Source organism: Alligator sinensis, unplaced genomic scaffold, assembly GCF_000455745.1.
Source record: "Alligator sinensis unplaced genomic scaffold, ASM45574v1 scaffold615_1, whole genome shotgun sequence".
Classification (NCBI taxonomy): domain Eukaryota; kingdom Metazoa; phylum Chordata; order Crocodylia; family Alligatoridae; genus Alligator; species Alligator sinensis.
Genome location: NW_005841982.1, coordinates 1,292,934 through 1,314,536, shown reverse-complemented (window position 1 = coordinate 1,314,536; position 21,603 = coordinate 1,292,934). Strand labels below are relative to the sequence as shown.

At 42.4% G+C, this 21,603-nt stretch overlaps 1 protein-coding gene across 11 annotated transcripts in view; it reads right to left on the bottom strand.

Moving 5' to 3' along the window:
- The window catches only part of LOC102387923 (chloride transport protein 6-like), a 131,673-nt gene that overhangs the window by 100,619 nt on the left and 9,451 nt on the right, over positions 1-21,603 (bottom strand). For 10 of the 11 annotated variants that reach the window (XR_003093443.1, XR_003093444.1, XM_025201038.1 and 7 more), the window contains exons 4-7: positions 20,048-20,223; positions 17,927-18,019; positions 11,425-11,668; positions 6,519-6,713 (exon numbers count right to left, since the gene is read on the bottom strand). Coding sequence is in view for 9 of the 11 variants with exons in the window: in XM_025201038.1 (XP_025056823.1) it covers positions 6,519-6,713; positions 11,425-11,668; positions 17,927-18,019; positions 20,048-20,223 (708 nt within the window). In the remaining 2 variants the exon portion in view is untranslated. The remainder of the gene's footprint in view (positions 1-6,518; positions 6,714-11,424; positions 11,669-17,926; positions 18,020-20,047; positions 20,224-21,603) is intronic. The other variant, XM_025201039.1, reaches the window with a different exon arrangement.

The window sequence follows — 21,603 nt, the reverse complement described above, 5'->3', positions numbered from 1 at the left end:
TCAGATTAAAACATTACCTCCTGCCTCATTTTTTGCCAAAGCATAAGACAGGGACTGTGACCTGAGCAGAACCTTTTAGATACAAGGGAAAGGAAAGATAGTCTGAATACAAGTCCCTGTCACGCAGTACATTTTTTACATTAAGTGTTGTTGGTTGTAGCCGTGTTGATCCAAGGACATAGGCAAACAAGGTTCTTTGGGTAAATGTGATATCTTTTATTAGACCAACTAAACAGTTGGGAAAACTGTTCTTTGCAAGCTTTGGGGCACAAACACTCTTCTTCAGGCATGGGAAGAGTTTGCTGGTGTAATCTGTGTTCTCCTGGGTAGAATAGAAGCCAATATGCAAAATGAAGGTCTGTGAAAATGCAAATGCGTGGCAGTGAGGATCAGAGGAAACGGGGGACAATAGGTGTGAGACAAGTAGGTGAGGAAAGGAAAGGAAGGAATATTGACCTGGAAATAGAACGTAGCTGGTAAAATGCAGACGGGTTACCTCGTGTTATCATAGATTTCATAGACTTTAGGGCTGGAAGGGACCTCACAAGATCATTGGGTCCAGTCCCCTGCCCAAAGGGCAGGCAGTCAGAAAGGGTCAAATGATCCCAGCAAGATGCACATCCAAGTGTTTTTTAAGGGAATCCAGAGTAGGTGCCTGCACCACCTCTGGTGGCAGTCTATTCCAGGCCCTGGGGGCTCAGACAGTAAAGAAGTTTTTCCTTATGTCCAGCCTAAAACAGAGCACCACCATGACAGCGGGAACAGAGTGGGGGTGCCATCATGGCAGTCCTCCACCACCTCCAAGGAACAGGGCCATGGTGGGGGGGCAGGCCAGCAGTGGCAACACAGAGTGCTGGTGGAAGGGGACAGAGGGGCAAGCTTCCCCGCCCTTCTCCCCCTCCTGGGAGGTGGCAGCAGCTCGGGGTGGTAGGTGGCAGCTCTGCCCCCGCCCACCCCCAGCCCATCATTCTTGACGGGCAATTGGCTAGTGTGTGTGTGTGTGTGTATATATATATATACACATACATATATACATACACACACACACACACACACACACACAAAAATAGGCTTATTCTGTCTGTCCGGAGCTCTCTGATTGGTTGTCTAGATTCAACCACACCCACACACAAGTATATGAAACGTATATGAAAGACTTGTAATAGCAAAGAGAAAGCTAGACCTTTCCAAGTGACTGGGAAATTGCTTACAATTAGACAGATCTGGCTTAGAAGTGTTAAAATAATAGTTGTTACAACCCTGAACAGCTAGGAACAAAGTTCCTTTGGAAAATGTGTAGTTTACACTGGAATAATAAAAGGCACACATGACAGTAGTATGCTTTGTATTAGATTAGGGCTGTCTAGCTTCTAAGCCCCTGGGGGCATGACATGTGGGCTGCACCAGGGGAGCCACAGAACACTGGGCTGCACAGACACCCAGTCTCCCCACTGCAATGTGCACCCTTGCAGGCACTGTGCCCCCGCAGCTCCTCCCTGCAGTGCCAATCCTCCTATCCCCACCACTCATGATCCTGACTTCCTAACCCTCAGCTCCCTGCACTGCATCACACTGCCCCACCCTCTGCAGTGAGGGCAGGATGCGACAGCTGGAGGAGTGAGGGGGAGCCTGCAGACTCCAGCTGCTGCACCCAGTTAGGGCCAGGGTGATGGGGGAGGAGGGAGCAGCAGCAGCTAGGTGAGACCCTAATTTAATACCTTGAGGGCCATCGGTTGGACAGCCCTGTATTTGATTATAAACTCTACAGCTCTCAGTTTTTCATGAAGATGTGTGTTCAGTAACAACACAATGAGGTTCTGGTTCTGGTTCTGCTTGGGGCCTCAGGACACTAATAGAACACTATTAAAAAATAACAACATACAACAGAACTTGGATCATTCATATTTGGGTGGATTGCAGTAGATTGCCAAATTACAGATTAGCTATGCAGCTGTTTGCTTTAGCTTTTGCATCAAAGGGCATCACTTCTCTAATCATCAATAGTCCCACAGAGCTGACCAGAGGAGTGGTGCCCTTCAAAATTAAAGCTGCAGCAAACCATGTGAGCATTGAAGCAATCATACACAGCTGCTTGATGTCCCAGGTTACTTCTCAAACCCCCACTACAGTTTTTGTTCCCAAACCCTACCTTGGGAAGAAAAACCTGCAGCATCCTGATAGGCTCGGCAGTGCTACACTGGCTAGCACTACGGATGAAAGGAACTTGAGGGTCATGATTGACCACAAGATGAACATGAGCCTTCAATGTGATGCGGCTGCTAGTAAAGCGAGCAAAACACTGGCTTGCATCCACAGATATTGGTCAAGCAAATCCCAGGACGTCATTCTCCCCTTGTACTCGGCCTTGGTGAGGCCGCAGCTGGAGTATTGCATCCAGTTTTGGGCTCCACAATTCAAAAAGGATGTGGAGAAGCTTGAGAGAGTGCAGAGGAGAGCCACACGCATGATCAAGGGTCAGGAAAACAGACCTTATGATGAGAGCCTGAGAGCCATGGGACTCTTCAGCCTGGAAAAGTGTAGGCTCAGGGGTGATCTGGTGTCCACTTATAAGTTTATCAGGGGTGCTCACCAGGATCTGGGGGAACGTCTGTTCACCAGAGCACCCCAAGGGATGACAAGGTCAAATGGTTACAAACTCCTCCATGACCGTTTCAGGTTGGACATAAGGAAGAATTTCTTTACTGTCCAAGCTCCCAAGGTTTGGAATAGACTGCCGCCGGAGGTGGTTCAAGCACCAACTTTGAACACTTTCAGAAGACAATTGGATCTTTATCTTGCTGGGATCCTATGAAGTCTGCCGAATTCCTGCCCCTCGGGCAGAGGGCTGGACTCGATGATCTTCCAAGGTCCCTTCCAGCCCTAATGTCTATGAAATCTATCCCAGGAGAGCAAAGTAACCTAACCCTAAAAATTATCTGGGTTCTCTTAGGTACACCAGACATGGGGCTGGACAGTAAAAATTATTAAATATTTGCTTGGAATGAAAGAAGGAAACACGATTTCCTAGCAGACATTATGTAGACTGTCAAGGATAGAAGCTGTAGTCCCCAAGGTGCTCAAATTCAGCAGTCATTGAATAAACAATACCGCAATTTGAAAAAAATTATATCCTGCTCCCATAGGATCTTACTCTTTTAGCCAAGTCATCATTGCATGGAACTGAACTGTTTCTATAAGTAAATTCATAAAGGATCCTTTCCTTCAATATTGTTCCACTCAAGGAGCTGAGCTCCAGTCTGGGATAAAAGCAGGATGAAGTTGATAAGCAAACAATAAGACTAGATATAAAGAGATGTACGAAACAGAGGTTTCCACACCCCAGTTTTCAAATGCTAAAAAAATTTGTTAGTCATCTTGCAGAGAAATTAGAAGTGTAACCCAGGGGTGCTCAACCTCTGGCCTGTGAATCCTTGGAATCTGGTCCACAGGACTCCCCATAGGTCAGGAAGTTTGGCTCTCATGGCTCATGGAAATTTGGTTCCCATGGCTCTCAGGCTCTCATCTCTTGATGAGGCTCTACTCACCAAAGTTCCACTGGGGGTCACAAGAAATAATGGCCATAAGCTAGCAGAGAGCAGATTTAGACAGGACATTAGGAAGGACTTCTTCACAGTTCGAGTGGCCAAGGTCTGGAACGGGCTCCCAAGGGAGGTGGTGCTCTCCCCTACCCTGGGGGGTCTTCAAAAGGGGGTTAGATAGGCATCTGGCGAGGGTCATCTGACCCCAGCCCTCTTTCCTGCCTATGCAGGTGGTCGGACTCGATGATCTATTGAGATCCCTTCCGACCCCAACGTCTATGAATCTATGGAGCAACTGGGCACTGCCCATCTGGCCCACCAGAGAAAAAGGTTGAGCACCACTGGCATACACTCACCAATGGGTTATACAACTCAAGCTATGACAACTTATGCTTTTAGCTCTGGAAGGTCTCTAGTTCAATACTCCGTGTGTGGCCCAAGAGGTGGTCATTAAAGAAGTGTGTGGAGCTTTCTGGATATAGAAAAGTTCATACTTATTAGGCCTCAAAGGTAATAAAAAATCTATTTTGTGCCTGCACACCCAGGTCCATTTCCAGGGCAATATTGAATTTACTTTGATCAAGGAGTCTCTTATTCCTAAAAGGCAAAGATTTTTATTATTTAAAACAAGAACTTGTTTTTTCTTTCTCCAAATGAAGTAAATAGGTGACTGAAAACAAGAAAGTCTGAGGTAAAAGAACATAGACTGATAACAGGCTATAATTTAATAAAAAAGTCCTCTCACAGCAATCAAGTTTTATATACATGGCCCAGTGCCCTGTTTTAAGTCCACTCTATTCTGCCATAACAGTTACAACCATCACACTGGGGGCACACAATTACAATATGGCTTATATATCTGATGTGTTTTTCCATATGGTTCTCTTTATATAATAACCAAAATAAATATGTGCCCTGTTATAGCTAGGCTTAATGCTGCATACACCACTGGCTTACAACACTGACATTACTTTATTGTAGACAGGACCCAATGTCAACATACGTAAAAAAAATAGTAGAATTAAATCTGTAATAATTTCTCTCTCATGGTCATCCAGTAACTGATACCAAAATCATCCTTATAATTCCTGTTTCTTGATACTAATGTCCTTCTGTTGCCTCAAAGCACTGGCTGGCTTATAGGCTCATTTGGGCAAGCAGGATGAGAGGATCTGTATGGGTGGGCTTTCTTTTTCAGCAGAGAAGGGGACAGAGTTTGAACTCAGAAAATATGCTGGCAAGCCTGCCTAAGTGATGTCAACAGCATGAGGTTTTGGTTTGTTTCTCTGAAAAAAAGAAAAAGCACAATAGGGCATTCAGACACTTTAAAGCATCTGAAAACCCAAAAAATTCTTCAAAGATTGAAAAAAAAAATATGGCAACCAGTTGCTCAGAACAGAAGAAATAATGTGGAATCAGAATAAATTCAGAATCAGGGCCACTCACATGATCAAGGAACAGCAGGGCAGGTCCTATGAGGAAAGGTTACGGGACCTGAACCTGTTCAACCTCCAGAAGAGAAGGCTGAGAGGGGATCTTGTGGCCTGCTATAAACTAGTCAGGGGGGATCAACAGGCACTGGGGGAGTCCCTGTTCCCCCAAGCGCCGCCAGGAGTGACCAGGAATAACGGTCACAAGCTGGCGGAGGGGAGGGTTAAGTTGGACATCAGGAGGTGCTACTTCACGGTCAGGGCGGCTAGGGTCTGGAACCAGCTTCCAAGTGAGGTGGTGCAGGCTCCCACCCTGGGGGGTTTTAAGAGGAGGTTAGATGACCATCTTGCTGGGGTCGTTTGACCCCCAGTACTCTTTCCTGCCATGACAGGGGGTCGGACTAGATGATCTGCCCAGGTCCCTTCCGACCCTAGAAACTATGAAACACAATAGAAGACTCCTAATCCTTCATTCCTTCTGCCCCCCCAAAACACTTAAATCCATTACTATGTTTATGAACTCAAAATGATGAAAATGCACCTACAAAACATAGAAACCTTTTAAGCTTGCCATACTTTTCTAATACTCCTCCTAATAATCCTTTGCATCAATAAAAACTGAGCAGAAGACTAGGTAATTTCAGGCACTGGAAATAAGATAATTCCTGAAGCTCTTGAGCAACATTCAAATATTGTAAGATTGAACTGAAACCCTAACCCTTATTCACCATGTATAAACCTTCCTCCAAAAGAGAAGAAACTAGTCTTGCTGCTGTACTTTGATATTTCATAGTCCTACGGGCTTAAAAACTCCTAGAAGCTTTTTACATGTATAAACTGCAGATATAAGTGAGAGATCTACTTGAGTTCACTAAAAAAAGACCCAAAACATGAAAGCAAGATGACCCTTCAAAATAACAAGTTGATGAGAAGGGAGTGGGCCTGGCAGACTGACAGCTGAAGATAGGAAAGGCCAGGGAAAAAAGAACATAGGATCATAGAAAAGTCAAGTTGGAAGGAACCTCACAAGGTCAGCCCATCTATTGGAAAGGGCATCCTCTCCAGTGAGAAAGAAAAAGGAAGCAGGCAACCAAACCAAGAAAGCACACACTAAAAAAGCTTCCATTGCTGTGTAAGAGTGAAGTGAAATAAAATGGCTGGGACCTAATAATAATCCACAAAGCAATATCACACAAAGCAAACAGTCGGCAGTCCAACAAAATTGAACTCTGTAACCCTAGCTGGAAAGAGTTTTTATCAGAATGAAAGAACAGTCAAGAAAGATGACAAAATATGATAAAATAAATATAAAATAAAAGGTAAAACATGATAAGTAATGTAAAAAAAATAACATTATATATACATGCACATACAGGCTTAAAATCTCTGCATGCCACCCACTTCCTTTTTATTCCATGAACACCAATTGTGCTAAATTCTGGGCTAACAGAATTTACTTTTCCATGTCATCTGTCGTTCCATCCAGACAACCTCATCTACTGAAAATAGGACTTAAAACTTTAACTTGAGAAAATTATTATTTACTTACAAGAATCATCATGGATTCCAACAGCTTGCTTGTTTTTCTGAGGAACAATTTGGAAATTGAGCTAAAGAATCGCATGCGTAGTTTATTTATCTTTATATTTAGGGAAACAAAAAGTGCTCCTAACAGGCCTCCAAGGATGCCTAAGAAAATGGTCGGGATGAAGGCCAAGATGCTCAAATCCAGTAAATTCTTAACCTGAATTGAAAGAGAAGAGAAACAATACATTCTGAGAATTCTGCCACCAAGTTAAAATATAGCAACTGCTCTTCTAAGTGAAATATGGTACAACAGTGCAACAACTAAGCTAAGATTTCTGTACAAGAAACAGATCTTTCCTTGAGGCTTTTGAAGTCCTTTTATTCAAGTTTGGGTTGATCTCATGAAGAGCCAAATACCTCCCCTTGCCAGATTGGGACCAGGAAGTAAACACCAACAATTAGCTCAATCGGCCACTTACACTGACTTTGAATGGCAGGAAACAGAACAAATCAGACTGAAGGCTAAGTACTGCAGCTTCTTCCTGGGCCCCTCTCCCCGCAAGTAAAAGCCATGAATTAGACACAAATCTGTGATGTTTCTGCTGTTACTGAGAAAACTCAAAATCGCAGATGGCCAAATAGTGTGAAATCTTGACTGTACTGAAGTCAATGGCAAAACTCACATTAACTTCAATTAGCCCATATTCATTCACTGTACCTAAAAGCACCACAAACATTCTGACAAAAGGGTTTATTAAAATGTTAATCCATTTACACATGTTTCAAGATCACAGAACAAGCTCCAAGTAAAACTGTGAGAGACTTGAGGCTGCTGTATACAGATGTATGGCTACTCTTTATGATCTAGGATCATAGCTGGGAAGGCAATGGGTCTTTTGTGATCTCTTTTATTGGACCATGTATAAGTTAATTGGGCTAGCTGTTGCTTAACTATATTAAATGAATGGAATAATCATTGTATGTACAGGTTGATTTAACAGAGTAGCAAAGCTATCAGGTAACTAACAAACCAATGTATACAGGTAAGTCATTTCCCAGTAAGTACAGCTGGGGTCCTTAAGGTCCCTAGCAACATTATACTTAAAGATTTGATTAACATTTTAAGTACAACAGAGCCTCATATTCAGGCAATTAATGGCACAATGAAAAGAAAAGGGAGCCACAAAATTATTACACAAAAAATAGATAATGATTTTAGGCTGGTTTCCATTGCACCTTAAAATGTATGTGTTGCATAGGGACCATGCTGGGGCTCAAACAAGCCCTGGAACAGTCCCTGCCAGCTACCAATCACCTGATCAGGGCAGCAGCGGGACTGCGTGTTCCCTATGTTTCCCCTGATCAGCTGATTGGTGGCAGACAGGGACTACACTGGGGCCCATTCAAGTCCCAACATGGTCCTCACTCTTCCTCCACTCAAACCCTGGAAGGGACGAGACCAGAGCCCATTTGAGGCTAGTGCAGTTGCTATGCTGCCACTACTCAGTTGATCAGCACCCAGCTCCAGTGGTTCGACCTGATACCCAGTCTCAGAATTGCACCTCCTGCCATTCACATGTGGCATAGCAGGAGGCACGATTGTTGGGATTGCAGATCAGATCCCATCATGCCTTTAACCTAATGTGGGTCAGCAGCCTTATATAACTAACCTCAGTCACATGTGGTTCTTACTTTTCAACTCCTACTCCCAGGGGTCAATTTTATGGAGATCATTGTTTTAATGTAATATATTATCTGAACCATTATGTTGTATATTTGTACTAAAAAAGACAAGGTTAACTAAAGGCATTTGCACTTGGAACATAAGAAGGCAAGGCACAATGGTAATTCTTAGTACTGATGACACTTCAATCCACAGTTTTGGATCAGCTACCAAGAAAATCTCCTATCTGTACAGGTAAACTTCACCCATAATAATCCAATGCTCTAAATAAAAATAAAGTCAAGCTTCTTAAAAACCCTGAGCTCTGGAGATTTCCAGGGAGCTGTAGTTCAATAAATTTTACTTGTAACTTCCTGGATAAAGTGAAACTGAAGAAAACAAATATTTTTCTTGAGAAACATAACCCACAAGCTTTCAATTCAGAGTTTATTCACCATAAACTGTGTTAGTTAATACCCCAAAACTTGAAAGAAGTAAAATTTCTTGAGCTGAATGCTAACTGTAGTGAAAATATTTCTGGTTATCTGTACCAGCTGGAGAACTAAAAATTATAGAACCCCAACAGAAGTGATGTTGGTGGTAATTCTATCCAGTTTTTCCTCTGGGGACACTAAAAGATGATGGAAGGAGCCAGAATCCACTGCCCTTTCCTGAAAATGCTCTAAAATGAGCTTGTAAAAGGCTACAAATATTATTAAAAGCAGCAGTCAGTCTCAATAAATCGTTTATCCTTTTCTGTGTGTTAGTTGTATATAGTATGATTTTCTTTTTGTTGTGGATCAAACTTAACTTGTTTTCAGAAATGCTATGTATCATGCATATTATGGAAAAGGTTACCTTGCAAGCTGAATTAACTTATACCTTTTCTTGACTGGGGGAGGGGGACCTTTCAATTCTACATTGTTACATGGCAAACTAACAAAGCAGATTCACTTTTATTTATATAGGCACTTATTCACATGATGTTCAAAACAAAACAAACATATGCAGCAAGAATTTGAATCTTAAACTCACAGCCAAGTACATTTCAAATGCCTCTGCTGATCTCAGATAAAATTATCACATGCTGAGAGAAATAGGCCCACAGGTACCCAGAAACTATCCATGACACCATAGTTTAAAACATGTTTATGAATGTTTTTATCTCTTCCCAGCATTTGTTTTATTGTAACCAAATGGAATTATATTATGGAATTCCAAGAGCCTACATCTGGCTAGAGATGAGGTGAGAAGGCACATGACCGCACAAAGGATTACTAACCAAGAGACTGCAAGGGACCTAACTCCATTGTCATTTAAACAGACCCAATCTGAAACATGGAAAGTCAAGAGATTTTCTTTTTCTAGGATGGGAAACAATTATTGATACTTGTGCTAACAAAGTGAAACTGGATATAGTAGGGATATTGTCAGGGTTCAAATTACACTTTGACGCGGGGGGGGGGGTTGCAAAAAAAATTGGACTCCCCATCACAATGCCCTAACAAAATCAGAGACTCCTCCCCCACCCCTCCCGTTATGATTTTCAAATCTTACAAGGGGATTCTCATCTCTTATGGGGTGCTCAGCCCCCCCAAGTCCCTCCATAATTCAAACCCTCGATATTGTGAAAAGATTGTTCTGTGCAAATTTCTCCATATAGTTACCCAACAGATCTCAAATATGGCCACTACCCGCTAATCTAATGGGATTCTGAGTGCAGGTATTTCTGCTCGAAATCACTTGAAGCTGATAGTGCTCAGCCTGCCATTGAATAAGGACCCACATCCTCAACTGTGCTCAAGCAGAGATTGACCACTATTACCCAATGGCCACTTTCTATTTTTTGTTTGCATACACAAGTTTTTTCTAAAACTCAGTCACAATTTGTGCAGATTTAATCACATTTTTGGAGTGTCACGATCCAGTATACACAAACATATCTTTCACTGCGTAAACAAATATCTGCAGTTTCCAAAAAATGTTATTTCTTTGTATTTGAACCCCTTTGTAAGCAACACATTGCAACAGAAAGTGTTTTCAGGGAAGCGTTTTTAAGACCTAAAACAACATCCAAGGGATCTATTATTCCTTAGATATTTTTTTTTCCTTTGTGTGCTTTGAGTCATCCAAATTTAAGGGAAAAAAGTTCACACACTTTGGCCCCAATAGGTTGAAGGTTAATAGGCCTATGACAGCTAATGATTCTCCAAACTTGTTAGTCCTACATTCTGCCTGATTTAAGACTAACACAACTAACTGCTTTTTTCAACACAGAGATATTCATTGTATTTAAAAGGTCAGGTGACCTGACTTCTGATATTTTTTTCTGGTATGTTTACTTGCTATACCAACATATTCCATATGGTTGTGTGGATCAAATGAGGCTTTGCAAAGGCACCTCATAAGGAGTTAGCTGCCCAAGTGACATTTTGATGAATTCATTGCATTGAACCATCATCAGGCTGCTTTGAAAATCACAGCATAAAACTATGAGCTCTGTGCTCAACGCTGTGCAAGCATTCCCAGTGGAAAGAGAAAGAGTGGTTTGGAAGTAACTGTTCAGTACATTACATTAAAGAACTAACATTTTCTATTAATTAGAAAGAATGCAATGCCCATCTGGATTCTCAGCTAGAGTGAAACTGCATACAGAGAAACCATATACAGAAACCAACAGTGATGCCTGTTGTGCAGATCATCATAATGCAAATTCAGCAAAAACTGTAGCAATTAAAATTGTAGTCAAACGTGTCCTAATCTATCATCTATGGAGCCAGCAAGACTTCACTGCCTAACAGATTCTTCTATTTAATCTACCTTCTGTATCTACAGCCAGCATTGTTGTTGGGAAAAAGTCTAGGATTTACTTGGACCTGCTAATGCAAGTTAGAACTACAAGCTGCCTCACCTTCATGTAAATTACCAAAGACTACTAAACATGTGGTAAAGGATATCAGGGAAGTCATTTAATCTGCATTTACAGATAGCTGTTACGTGGTATGGGATATGGCAGAGAAAAAGCTGCCTTTCACAATTGTAATTATAGCCCAAAAGAATTAAAAGCAGCCCCGCTTCGAAAAATGAAAATAAGTTTATTTCCCCACTTACACTTTACAGTGTAATGAACCACATTGTACTGGAAACTAATTATGCCAGAGATATTTTCACCCGGTCCCTCAGAGGTCCCTCAGTTAGGGGTGCTTGCCATATAAAATTATAAAGCCATGAGCTATATTTTTTTACTACTCCATTTGGTACATACCCAGAATAAAATTCCTTTCTCTGCTTCAAAAAATCCAAAATGACCTCTGTAAACAAATCCATCAAGGGAAGAGGAGAGTAAATCCGTAGTGAATGTGGCCATCAGACAACAGAAGAAGGTTTGCCAGGCCAGTCTGACGTCCCAGAATGAAGCCACTTCCTCTAGTGTGAACAAGAGGCCGCCCACTGGAGCACGAAACACTGAAGCTATCCCTGCTCCTGCACCAGCCGTAATGAAATTCCTCCTATGACAGATAGAAGTATCATCTATAGGAAAACCATGGGTTATGGCAAGTCATGCTTTAAGAGTCAATTCTACTTAGAAAATTCAAGCAAATTATTTGGAAAGGGACTGAACTTGGGGGACTGGATAGTTGAGGGTGTTATTGGGACATAGAATCTTTCACCTCTGGGTTCTACATTCAAATCTGAGCCACAACAGCAGCAATAACTAGTGTCTGCATGGTGGCTTAGAAATAGTGACTTGATTTTACATTACTGCCATGTACACAAAAAGTCCAAGTCATAAACCAAGCTGCTAAAAAAGCTGACACCAAAAACAAGCATAATGCTCAGAGCTGTCAGTTGTATATTCATATTATAGTGATGCTACCAGGGAGTTATATACAGAGGGCTTAGGAACCTGGGGCAGCTCAGAAAGAGATGTAGTTTGAGTGATTGATCAATTTGCTTTAAATTTTTTTTTCTTTTATATCCTGTTCCAAATGAACTTCTCCCTCCCTACATTAGGAACGCTCAGCAAGGCTTGATTCCTCTTCAGAGCATGATAGTTGGTACTGATGGCATCATCTATCATGCAATTTGCCCACAGCTTTCTTTTAAACAGACCCTATTTTTCACTTGCTTAAAATTTTGACAGATTTTAAGGCTAAAGTTTTCCATATCAAGTGCCTGCCTCAGACACAATTTTCTATAAAATGGTTCGGCAAATTAGAAAAATATTTTAAGGAAAAATTCTCATAACCATTTCATTGCAAAGTTCCTACACTGCTATCCTTTAAAGAAGTGGTTTTCAACCTTTTTTCATTTGCAGACCCCTAAAAAATGTCAAATGGAGGTATGGACCCCTTTGAATTTTAAGTGTGAATATTCACATGCTTTTGATTGATCATAGTCGTCTGTTGCAGAGACCCCTTAGTCTGACCCCAGGGGTCCACAGACCCCAGGTTGAAAACCACTGCTTTAGAGCATGGATCTGAAATAAGAAAGCATGCTGGTATCAGGAATGTATCTTTTGCCTTTCCCATGAAAATGTGACCACATTTGGTCAAGTTATGAGCTTCTGAAAAATCACAGTAGAGATCTGTTCATTAGAGCTTAATTCTCTGAAGATTTTCTTTCTGTACTAAACACGCTCCAGCCTGAGCCCGCAAAAGCCAAGCAGGAACTTTCCCTCCAACTGCTTTCTAACTACCACCGGTTGTTGTAGAGAAGCCTTAGGAGCACAGTAAATCTCTACTTTTTTGGGCCCCCCCTCCCAGCACTGACACAGTGACATGAAGAAGGCAGCGATGGCCTAATCAGATTGCAGAGGGGCAAGAAGGAAACAAGGATATGGAGTGGAGATAAGGAGAAGCTGGAGGGACCAGGGCTCAGAGGGAAAGGTGGTGTAAAGTCTGCCACTGCAGACTCCCATGCCTCGCCCCACTCCCTTCCTTGGAATAGAATCTAAGGATTTCCAAATCTCAACCTTCTTCTTCTGTCATTAAATAGCTGTAAATCCTCTGAGAGAATGTGTGCCTTGTCTCCCTCTAGGGCACTTGTCTACGTTACACCTCTTCTGTTACCACGTTACACTTTTCCTGTGTCCATGTGACAAAAATCGCCATTAAGCTAGCTAAATTGCATGTATGTATCCACGTTATCAGCTTTTATTGTTTTAGCTTTTTTTCTTCATGGTAATTTAAAACACCTCTGACATGTTTTATTTTTAGCTCCTAAATTTCTTCCATGAGGGCTATTTTATAGAAACAGCGTGCCGCCTGAAAGGTACCCCCCCCCCAAACGCCCGCCCCCCGAAAGGCCCCCCCCCCCCCCCCGCTTCACCCAGCCTTGGGAGATGCTTGTGTACACTTGGGGAGCCCTGCAGGGCTTTGCACGGAAAGGTTTGGCACCAAAAAAAGCTCCCGAGCTCCCCATGCTGGTGTACACTTGGGGTTAGCTTTGCACAGAAAGATTTTGAACCTCAGCCAGCCGAGCGTCCTGTGCAACTTGCACCCAGGAAAACAGTGGCAGACGTGCTGTGGCTGGGTGTTTCTTGTCCCAGAGCACCACCTGGCAGCAAGGTAGGACTGAAAGGGCATGAGAGTAAAATTGTTCTGATATTCCCTCTACCGCTTTTTAATAGTCATAGCATAATAAGCCCTTACATGGTAAATTAAGTCCACGTTACTTATTTAGCCGTCTTAAACTAAGAAAGAAAAATTAAACCAGGAACATTTTTAGTTAATGCCGAGTACATGTACAAGGGCCCCTAGTGGCTAGCACAAAGAGGGCAACAACCTTTCACTTTTCTCAGGTAACTCTCTTTGCCCAAGTGACAGAGGTCTGTGCTGTGAATCTGAGGATTCAAACCATGTTGAAGAGCCATGTAGGAGCTGATATGGATTAACATGATCTCTTTACCTTCAGGCTGCTTTTAAAAAAAGTTGGAACTTACACGTTAACAACTGTATTAAAAGATTAACATTTCAAAGTTTCATAGTAGGTAGGGTCGGAAGGGACTTGAGCAGATCACCAAGTCCGACCCCCTGCCATGGGCAGGAAAGAATGCTGGGGTCAAACGACTCCGGCAAGGTGTCTGTCTAGCCTTCTTTGAAGACTCCCAGGGTAGGAGCCAGCACCACTTCCCTTGGAAGTTGATTCCAGATCCTAGCTGCCCTGACTGTGAAGTAGTGCCTCCTGATATCTAGCCTGAATCTACTCTCCATCAACTTATAGCCGTTATTCCTAGTTACTCCCGGTAGTGCTCAGGGGAACAGGGACTCTCCCATAGCCTGCCGGTCTCCCTTGGCCAGTTTATAGACAGCCACCAGATCCCCTCTCAGCCTTCTCTTGTGGAGGCTGAACAAGGTCAGGGCTTAGCTGAACAGGTTCAGGTCTCATAGCCTCTCCTCCTAGGGCCTGCCCTGCTGCCCCCTGACCACGTGAGTGGCCCTCCTCTGGACCCTCTCGATGCTGTCCACATCCCTCCTCAAGTGCAGTGCCCAGAACTGGACACAGTACTCCAACTGCGGCCTGACCAGTGTCGCACAGAAGGGGAGGATCACCTCCTTGGACCTGCTCGTGATGCATCTGTGGATGCATGACAAGGTGCAGTTAGGCTTCCTGACTGCGTCCCCACATTGGCAGCCCATGTCAAGCACTCAAAGTTTAATATAGACAAAATTAAGGTTACCAGTTAACTTGACCCAGTTACCTTGTATTATAATAGTGTTTTATTATATGACCACGTACTATCATATGTCAAACGTTTCAGAAATGGTAACTAGCTGCATATTCCTCATTATCTGGGTTATCAACTTGAGCCTCCTGACAGTGATTTGCAAAAGTGGTGAGATCTCTCAACTATGACTGAAGTCAATAAAAGCAGCACTGTGAACATGTTCAGTTCTATGAAATGCAAAAAAAATTGCTGAAAAAATCACTGCAGCATCTCACCCAAAATTAGTGGATCCTTTCAACTTTCATCTCTCAGTACTAACCAAATCTTGGGTAGCACAAAGACATAAAGGTAAATAATGAGGACACAAGAACAAACTGAAAAAGGTAGGGAAAATGGCCACAAAGATTCAAGACTGAAGAAAATGCTTATAGTGCGAGGTGGAAAAAGCTTGATCTATGAAGTTTATCAAAAAGATGCCTCAGGGGTGAGTTGATTACAGGTAGGCTGACCATACATCCCGAATTTCAAAGGCCGGTCACAGCCAGTTGGTAAAAACTAAAACAAGAGTCCCAGAATCACAGGGGCGTGGGGCACAGTCCAGCAGAGCAGGAGGGTGGCATAGTGCAGCAGGCAGTTACACTTTGCCGCCAGACTGTGCCCATGTCCCTGCTTGCCCCTGGGTGTGTTGGGTTTCCTTATGGTCACCCTAATTATAGGGGATAAGTACCTTGATAAGTACTAAAGGGCTCTTTAATCTAATGGGTAAAGGCATAACAAGAATTAATGGGTGGAAGAGAAAGGGAGATTCAAATTAGGAATTAAGCACAAATGCTAAAGGTGAGGATGGCTAACCATTGGAGCAAGCTACCAAGGATAGTGCAAGCTACCAAGGATCTCCATCTCTTCATACCTTCAGATAGAAACCGGATGCCTTTCTTGAAGGGAATGCTTTATGCAGACATAATTCATTAGTCTCAGTATGGGTTATCTGGGTTAAAAGTAATGTCTGAAGAGATACAGAGGGTAGACTAAGTGATCTAATACTCTACTAGCCTTACAATCTAGGAATCCCCCTGTATTGAATGGGGTTAATACTAGCATTTCACCTTTTAGGGGTCCAGGAATGTCTGTGAAACATTTGGATTCCATTAGTATAAGAACCACAGAGAAGTCCACGGAGAAATATAAGCAAAGTAAGGTAAGAATAGCATGCAATAATTAGCGCATGGGACCAAGAACACATGATCCCCTTTGTTCAAAACCAAACATCAAAGTAGCTGCTTATTGAATGACCACCATCCATTCTGCAACACGGAATATGGCAGGGGTCCTATGGGCGAAAAATAGTATGTGACCACTTAATCAGACTGCATTATAATGCACTTGGGACTGAATGAAGGCTACAACAGCCTTAAATCTGGCATTTTCTCACTGTTGACTGCTTGATTTTCAAACTTTTAAGATTTTAACATGTTTTTAATATACCTATACACTGAAACTGCTCTGAGTGGTAACCACCACTGCATTCATGAGTTTCTATGCTTGGCCACCAGTAATCATGACCAATCCAGTTAATGTGACAAATTAAGACTTGGGCCTCTCTCTCACATTAGCAAGTGTTGACCACTGAAATCCAGGATACAAGATTCTTTAACATTTTGAATACTTATTAAAAACTTAAAAGGGTACTTGATGCCCAAAAGCTTGACCAACAGCTATCCCACCTACACAGATGGTCCATTAAAAAATATCCCCAAAAATCCTTGCATCTACACAAAACTGCTTTTATACCAATGGTATTTACTTTAAACGATAGCAGAGATAGTAATAAGCCCATTTATTGCCTTCAAAATACCAGAGAACTAGCTGGCTTCTCCATCCTCCCCCTTAAGAGATGACAACACAGAGGAGGAGCCAAGTCTTGCTCACTGCTTAAAGTTAATCCTTTCTTTATAAACAGGATTTTTAGATGACATGTTTCTCCCAAGATTTTTCCAGTCTCAGAGTTAACTGTTCCCTCTAATTATCTTATATTGTACTACAAAACAAAATCAAAATCTTTTGCTGTTCCTCTTACAGTAATCACTAATTTCTTCCATGAGTAAGTTTGTTTAACAGGCTTGTCTTAGATTTATTTCAGTGATTGATGATAAAAGTTAAAGACAAAAGCATATCACATATCTTGCAAGCTGTGCTTTATGATTATCCTTTAAACCACAAATAGTTCACAATAGCCTTTTCTTGCTTAGATGAGGGGCTCCCCCCCACCCCATTTCTCCCTTTCTTTGGAAACCAAACAAACACTACAGTTTTGTATTTATGTATTTTATAAGTCAATAAGCAGCATCTGCAAGACATAATTTGACCTTTTAAATCGTTACTGATGTAATGAATTTCACTGAGTTCAATGATACTATTCACAAGATTGGATTTGGAAGATCCATCCAGGCCATATACAGAGGACCTTCAGATTTAAGGCAGTATATACAGTCTCCTTTTTTGCAGAGAGGGAAAAAACCCACAAGCCTGTATCTTCTATGTATGCAGCAGGAAATAAACTGACATCTTGGGATCTGCAGTATAATCAGGACTGAAAAAATATGCAGGTCTGAAAACCATTTGAGTTGAAACTTTTGTCCAAATTAATTAAGTCTAGGCCTTTATACCCACTTTAAATAGATGTACAGGAAATGTCAATAGGAGGTGCAAGGCAATGGAGGCTTAGTCTCAAAGTGTTAAATTAAATGTTTTCATAACCATTCAACATAACTATTACACAGACATTGCTTTAACAGATCTCCACATGGGACAGCCCAGCAGTGCTCAGCTATAGAAAAAAATAATTGGGAAAGGAAGAGATCCCTTTTTAATGGAAAGGGACATGAATATACTTGAGTTGCATTCATACCTCCATACAGAAAGAGATATTTTCTTTCTACAACCATCCAAGAAGCTAGAACGTTATTAGACCAAATGTTCCATAATTTTATTAACTCACTAGCTATTTGATTAGCAGCTTAGCACGTCTGCTATGAGAATCAGAATGTGGTAACTGTGTCTTCAAAGGCTTAGGAATTATATTCCGTCAATCACTTACTTATCAGCTGAATTCTGAAACCTTGTGAAGAATGGGAGATGAATTCCCAGGGTATCTGACTTCAACTGGCTCAGACCACAACCTATTATTGCACTGAAAAAGCATTTTTTTTTAAATTAGTGAAATTTTTAAAAAAATTATTCACACAGCAACTGAAGTCAAAACTAAAATGGCCAGGTCCTTAGCAGACATGGAGCAACAAAGCAAGACTGACATCAACAGATCTAATACAGGGCCCGCAGAACATATTACCTTTAAAATATACAATGTTCTGTTGACACAGGAGACTATTAAAACTTTTCAGGTTAATAATTCAGAGATTAAAAAGGCTCTTCACAATGATGATAAACCATAAAGGTTACTTTGATGAGCTGTGTGTTACTATCTCCCTAAATGTGCCGACATGATGAATTATAATCCATCATTTTAGTCATCAATCCCAGTTTAATGACCACTGGGAGCAGAACAGTTATATTCTCAGTGGACGATGTATAATGATTTCAATTACCACCATACTTTCTAGGCTGTGTTTCAGAACTACATCAGAAGGAAGGAAGGGGAACGTAGAGGAAACCCTGTTTTCATGAACATTTTACAGATCAGGAAAAGAGTTAAATGCTTTGTAGAAAATTAAAATTTTGGCCCACAGCTAAACTGGCTGAGGTGTTTTTTTTAAACAGTTGTGCATGTTTATGCATAATTAAGGTAGGTGCTGTTCAGAAAATTCAATTAATTTAATTCTTAACTCTGTATTGCAAAGCATCAAATTAATGCTGCACCAGCTATCTTTATGTAAGTTTGGCGACATTTCTGGACCATCTGTCGTGGTTAAAAATAAACAAAGACACGCACACAAAGGAAAAAAAAAAAAATCACAGCTGCAGGCACCAACCTCTTGGAGACAAAAGTCTGAAAGTAATGAAAACAAAGGAAACCCAAAAAGAGAGCTAGGCCTTGGTAATGACTGTCTGAAAAGTTTGTGGCCACCACTAACTAAATCTTGTTCTCTTTTTGTTTTTTTAAACCTTAGTCATTTTTCCAGGCTACTGCACCTACATACAAGTAAAATGCACAAAGTGGTAGAAAGGAGTTTATTGCTTGGTAGAGACTGAAGAGGAAGAACCAACCCTCAAGACTGAATATTTTACACAAAAATAGGGATAAGAAGTAAAATGCTAAGCTGCCTAGAAAGGAAATAAACTATCTGAAAAGAGAGAACCCATTTCTAACCTGTCTAATCAAGACACTACTTAAATATGGAAAACTCCAGTCCCATAAAAATAAATGAAGGAAACTATTGCTCTCCCAGAAACATGACAGAAAGACTTGGAGATTGTTTGTTTGTTCTCTTTTATTTAACGCAGGGGGAAGGGTGAGGGGGGGATTAATCAAATGGTTTCTTAAGCAAGAATATATATTCCAGGGGTTCTCAATCCCTGGGCCACAGCAGATCAGCTACCAGCCCGTAGCACGGTCAGCTGCTGGACGGGAAGTGATCGCGCCTCCTTCTGCAGGTCCCATGGCAGCACAGGGTTTGTCCCCGCCCCGTCCCTGCCCAGGGTGGGGGTATCCTTGCTTGTCTTCTGGCTGGAAATTCTGGCCATGGTCGGCTGTGACTGCTGGGCCGTGGTTTGCCAGGCCATGGTCACTTCCAGGCCACGGTTTGCTGGGCTGCAGCATAAAAACTTTGGGAACCCCTGATATATTAAATTATTTTCCTATCCATAAATATGACCCCACCTCACAACTTAAAAGTATGCATCTCCAATCTGACTGACAAACCATTATTTTACCATGCTTGCAAAGAAAAATAGTTTAGACCAATGGATTTGGTCATTGTTGACCATAACCAGTTTTGGGGCAGGGAAGTGGGGGCAGGGAGTAAAATGAGGTGTAATCTAGGAAAGTTAAAAAGTCTGAGGTCCTGATTGCCCACTGCCTTTCAACTTGTGCAGTTATTTACACCTGTGCCAAGCTCATATAAAAAAGCACCACATATGCGAAAGAACAATTTGTATTGGTTGAATTTTATACCTACTTTGAGCACGAGTAAATAATTAAGATGCAACTTAATGGACAAGCAGGCCCTAACAGCTCCAACATTTCCACAGTGTTTCTTACCCCAAATGAATCATAGGGCCCTCTGGTCCACAGAAGAGTCCAGATGCCACAGCTAACACACAAGACACAAATGTTCCCAGAAAAGTCTTGATATTAAAAACATTTTGAATAGAAGCCCCATTCAGAAACCCAGTGACTTCTGGCAGTCCACATGGTACACCTGCTGGGCAAAAGAACTGAAAAGAGAAAGAATTAAGGATTACTTCTAAACACATTCAGACCCATCACCATGTTAGAATTCTAGCTGAAAATGCTTCATTCACATGGTACACAACTGGTCTCAAGTCTTACAAAGAAGTTGGGAGATATGGCTGCAGAATTCAGGGTCCCTGGATCCTGGTGAACACCATCAGCAGCAGCAGGGGGGCAAGCAACAGCTGTGCAGATACAGTCCTCGCTTGCTTCACTGCCACCCACCCTTGGATCCACGCTGCTGCCTGTTCCAGGACAAGGGCTGCCACCCACTCCCCAACTGGTACTCCCGGCCTCTCACCCACTGATGCTGCCGGACACTCCGCCACCCTCATTGCTGCCCACTCTGGTCCCTGACCCATGCTGCTATCTGTTCCTGACCCACTCCCCTACCTGTGATGTCACTCTATGCCTGACCCAAGTAGACAGCTGCTTCCAGAACTGCCACTGGCCCCAGACCCAGATCCACTGCAGCTGCTGCTGGCTCCAGGAATCTGGCCTGGGAGGAGCACCTATGGTCCATATCCAACCCAAGGTCCAGGGTAGTTTGACACTCCTGCCCTAGAGAGTTACTTGCCTTTTTGTGATTAAACTGATGATAACTCACTGTGTTCACCTTGGAATCTGATAAAGGCCTTTTTTGAACACCAAGCCTGTGGAAGTTGCACCAATTTCCCATTTTATCATCAATATACATTTGGGCTAAGTACAGACATTTGGGAGGTTAAATTGGGTTCAAAATGACCACCCAATTTACACTTAGCTCATCCTGGTGCTGACCTTACACTTAACAGACCTGGTCTCAATGACCAGCAATTAGTTTAAACCTGTAACGGAACAGAAGTTGCTTGCACACAAACTGATCTAAAAACTGCAGAACCCACTTTAAGATAAACCTTGATTTATGTAGTATCAGACTTATTTGATTTAGGTCAAACCAGTACATGGAACTTCTCTGCACAGACCCAGGGATGGGAAAACCCAGCCACTGGTCCCAACCTTGGGGTTGCTCTGCCCCCCCCACCCCCCGCACCCAGCCCCACTGGGCTTTTGTTTGCCCATACCCCTCTCCTCCCACCCCCACCCCAGCTAGCCCTGTCATAAGCTGCTCCAGGTGCAACTGCTTTTGTCAGCATTCGCCACTGCCAGAGCTGAGCAAGTTGGTCACAATGCAGGGAGGGGCAGAAGGGATAGGGATGTAGTTTCACTGGGTAGGCTCAGGGGCAGGCTAAAAGTAGCCCTTGACCCCCTCCAAGCCCCTACCATGGACCCTTCCAGACACTCTAAGATCCCAGCAAAACCCTGTGGGTTTTGTGTCTGCCCCCCCCTTGCAGGTTGCAGCAGCACCCCCCCCTGTACCCCCG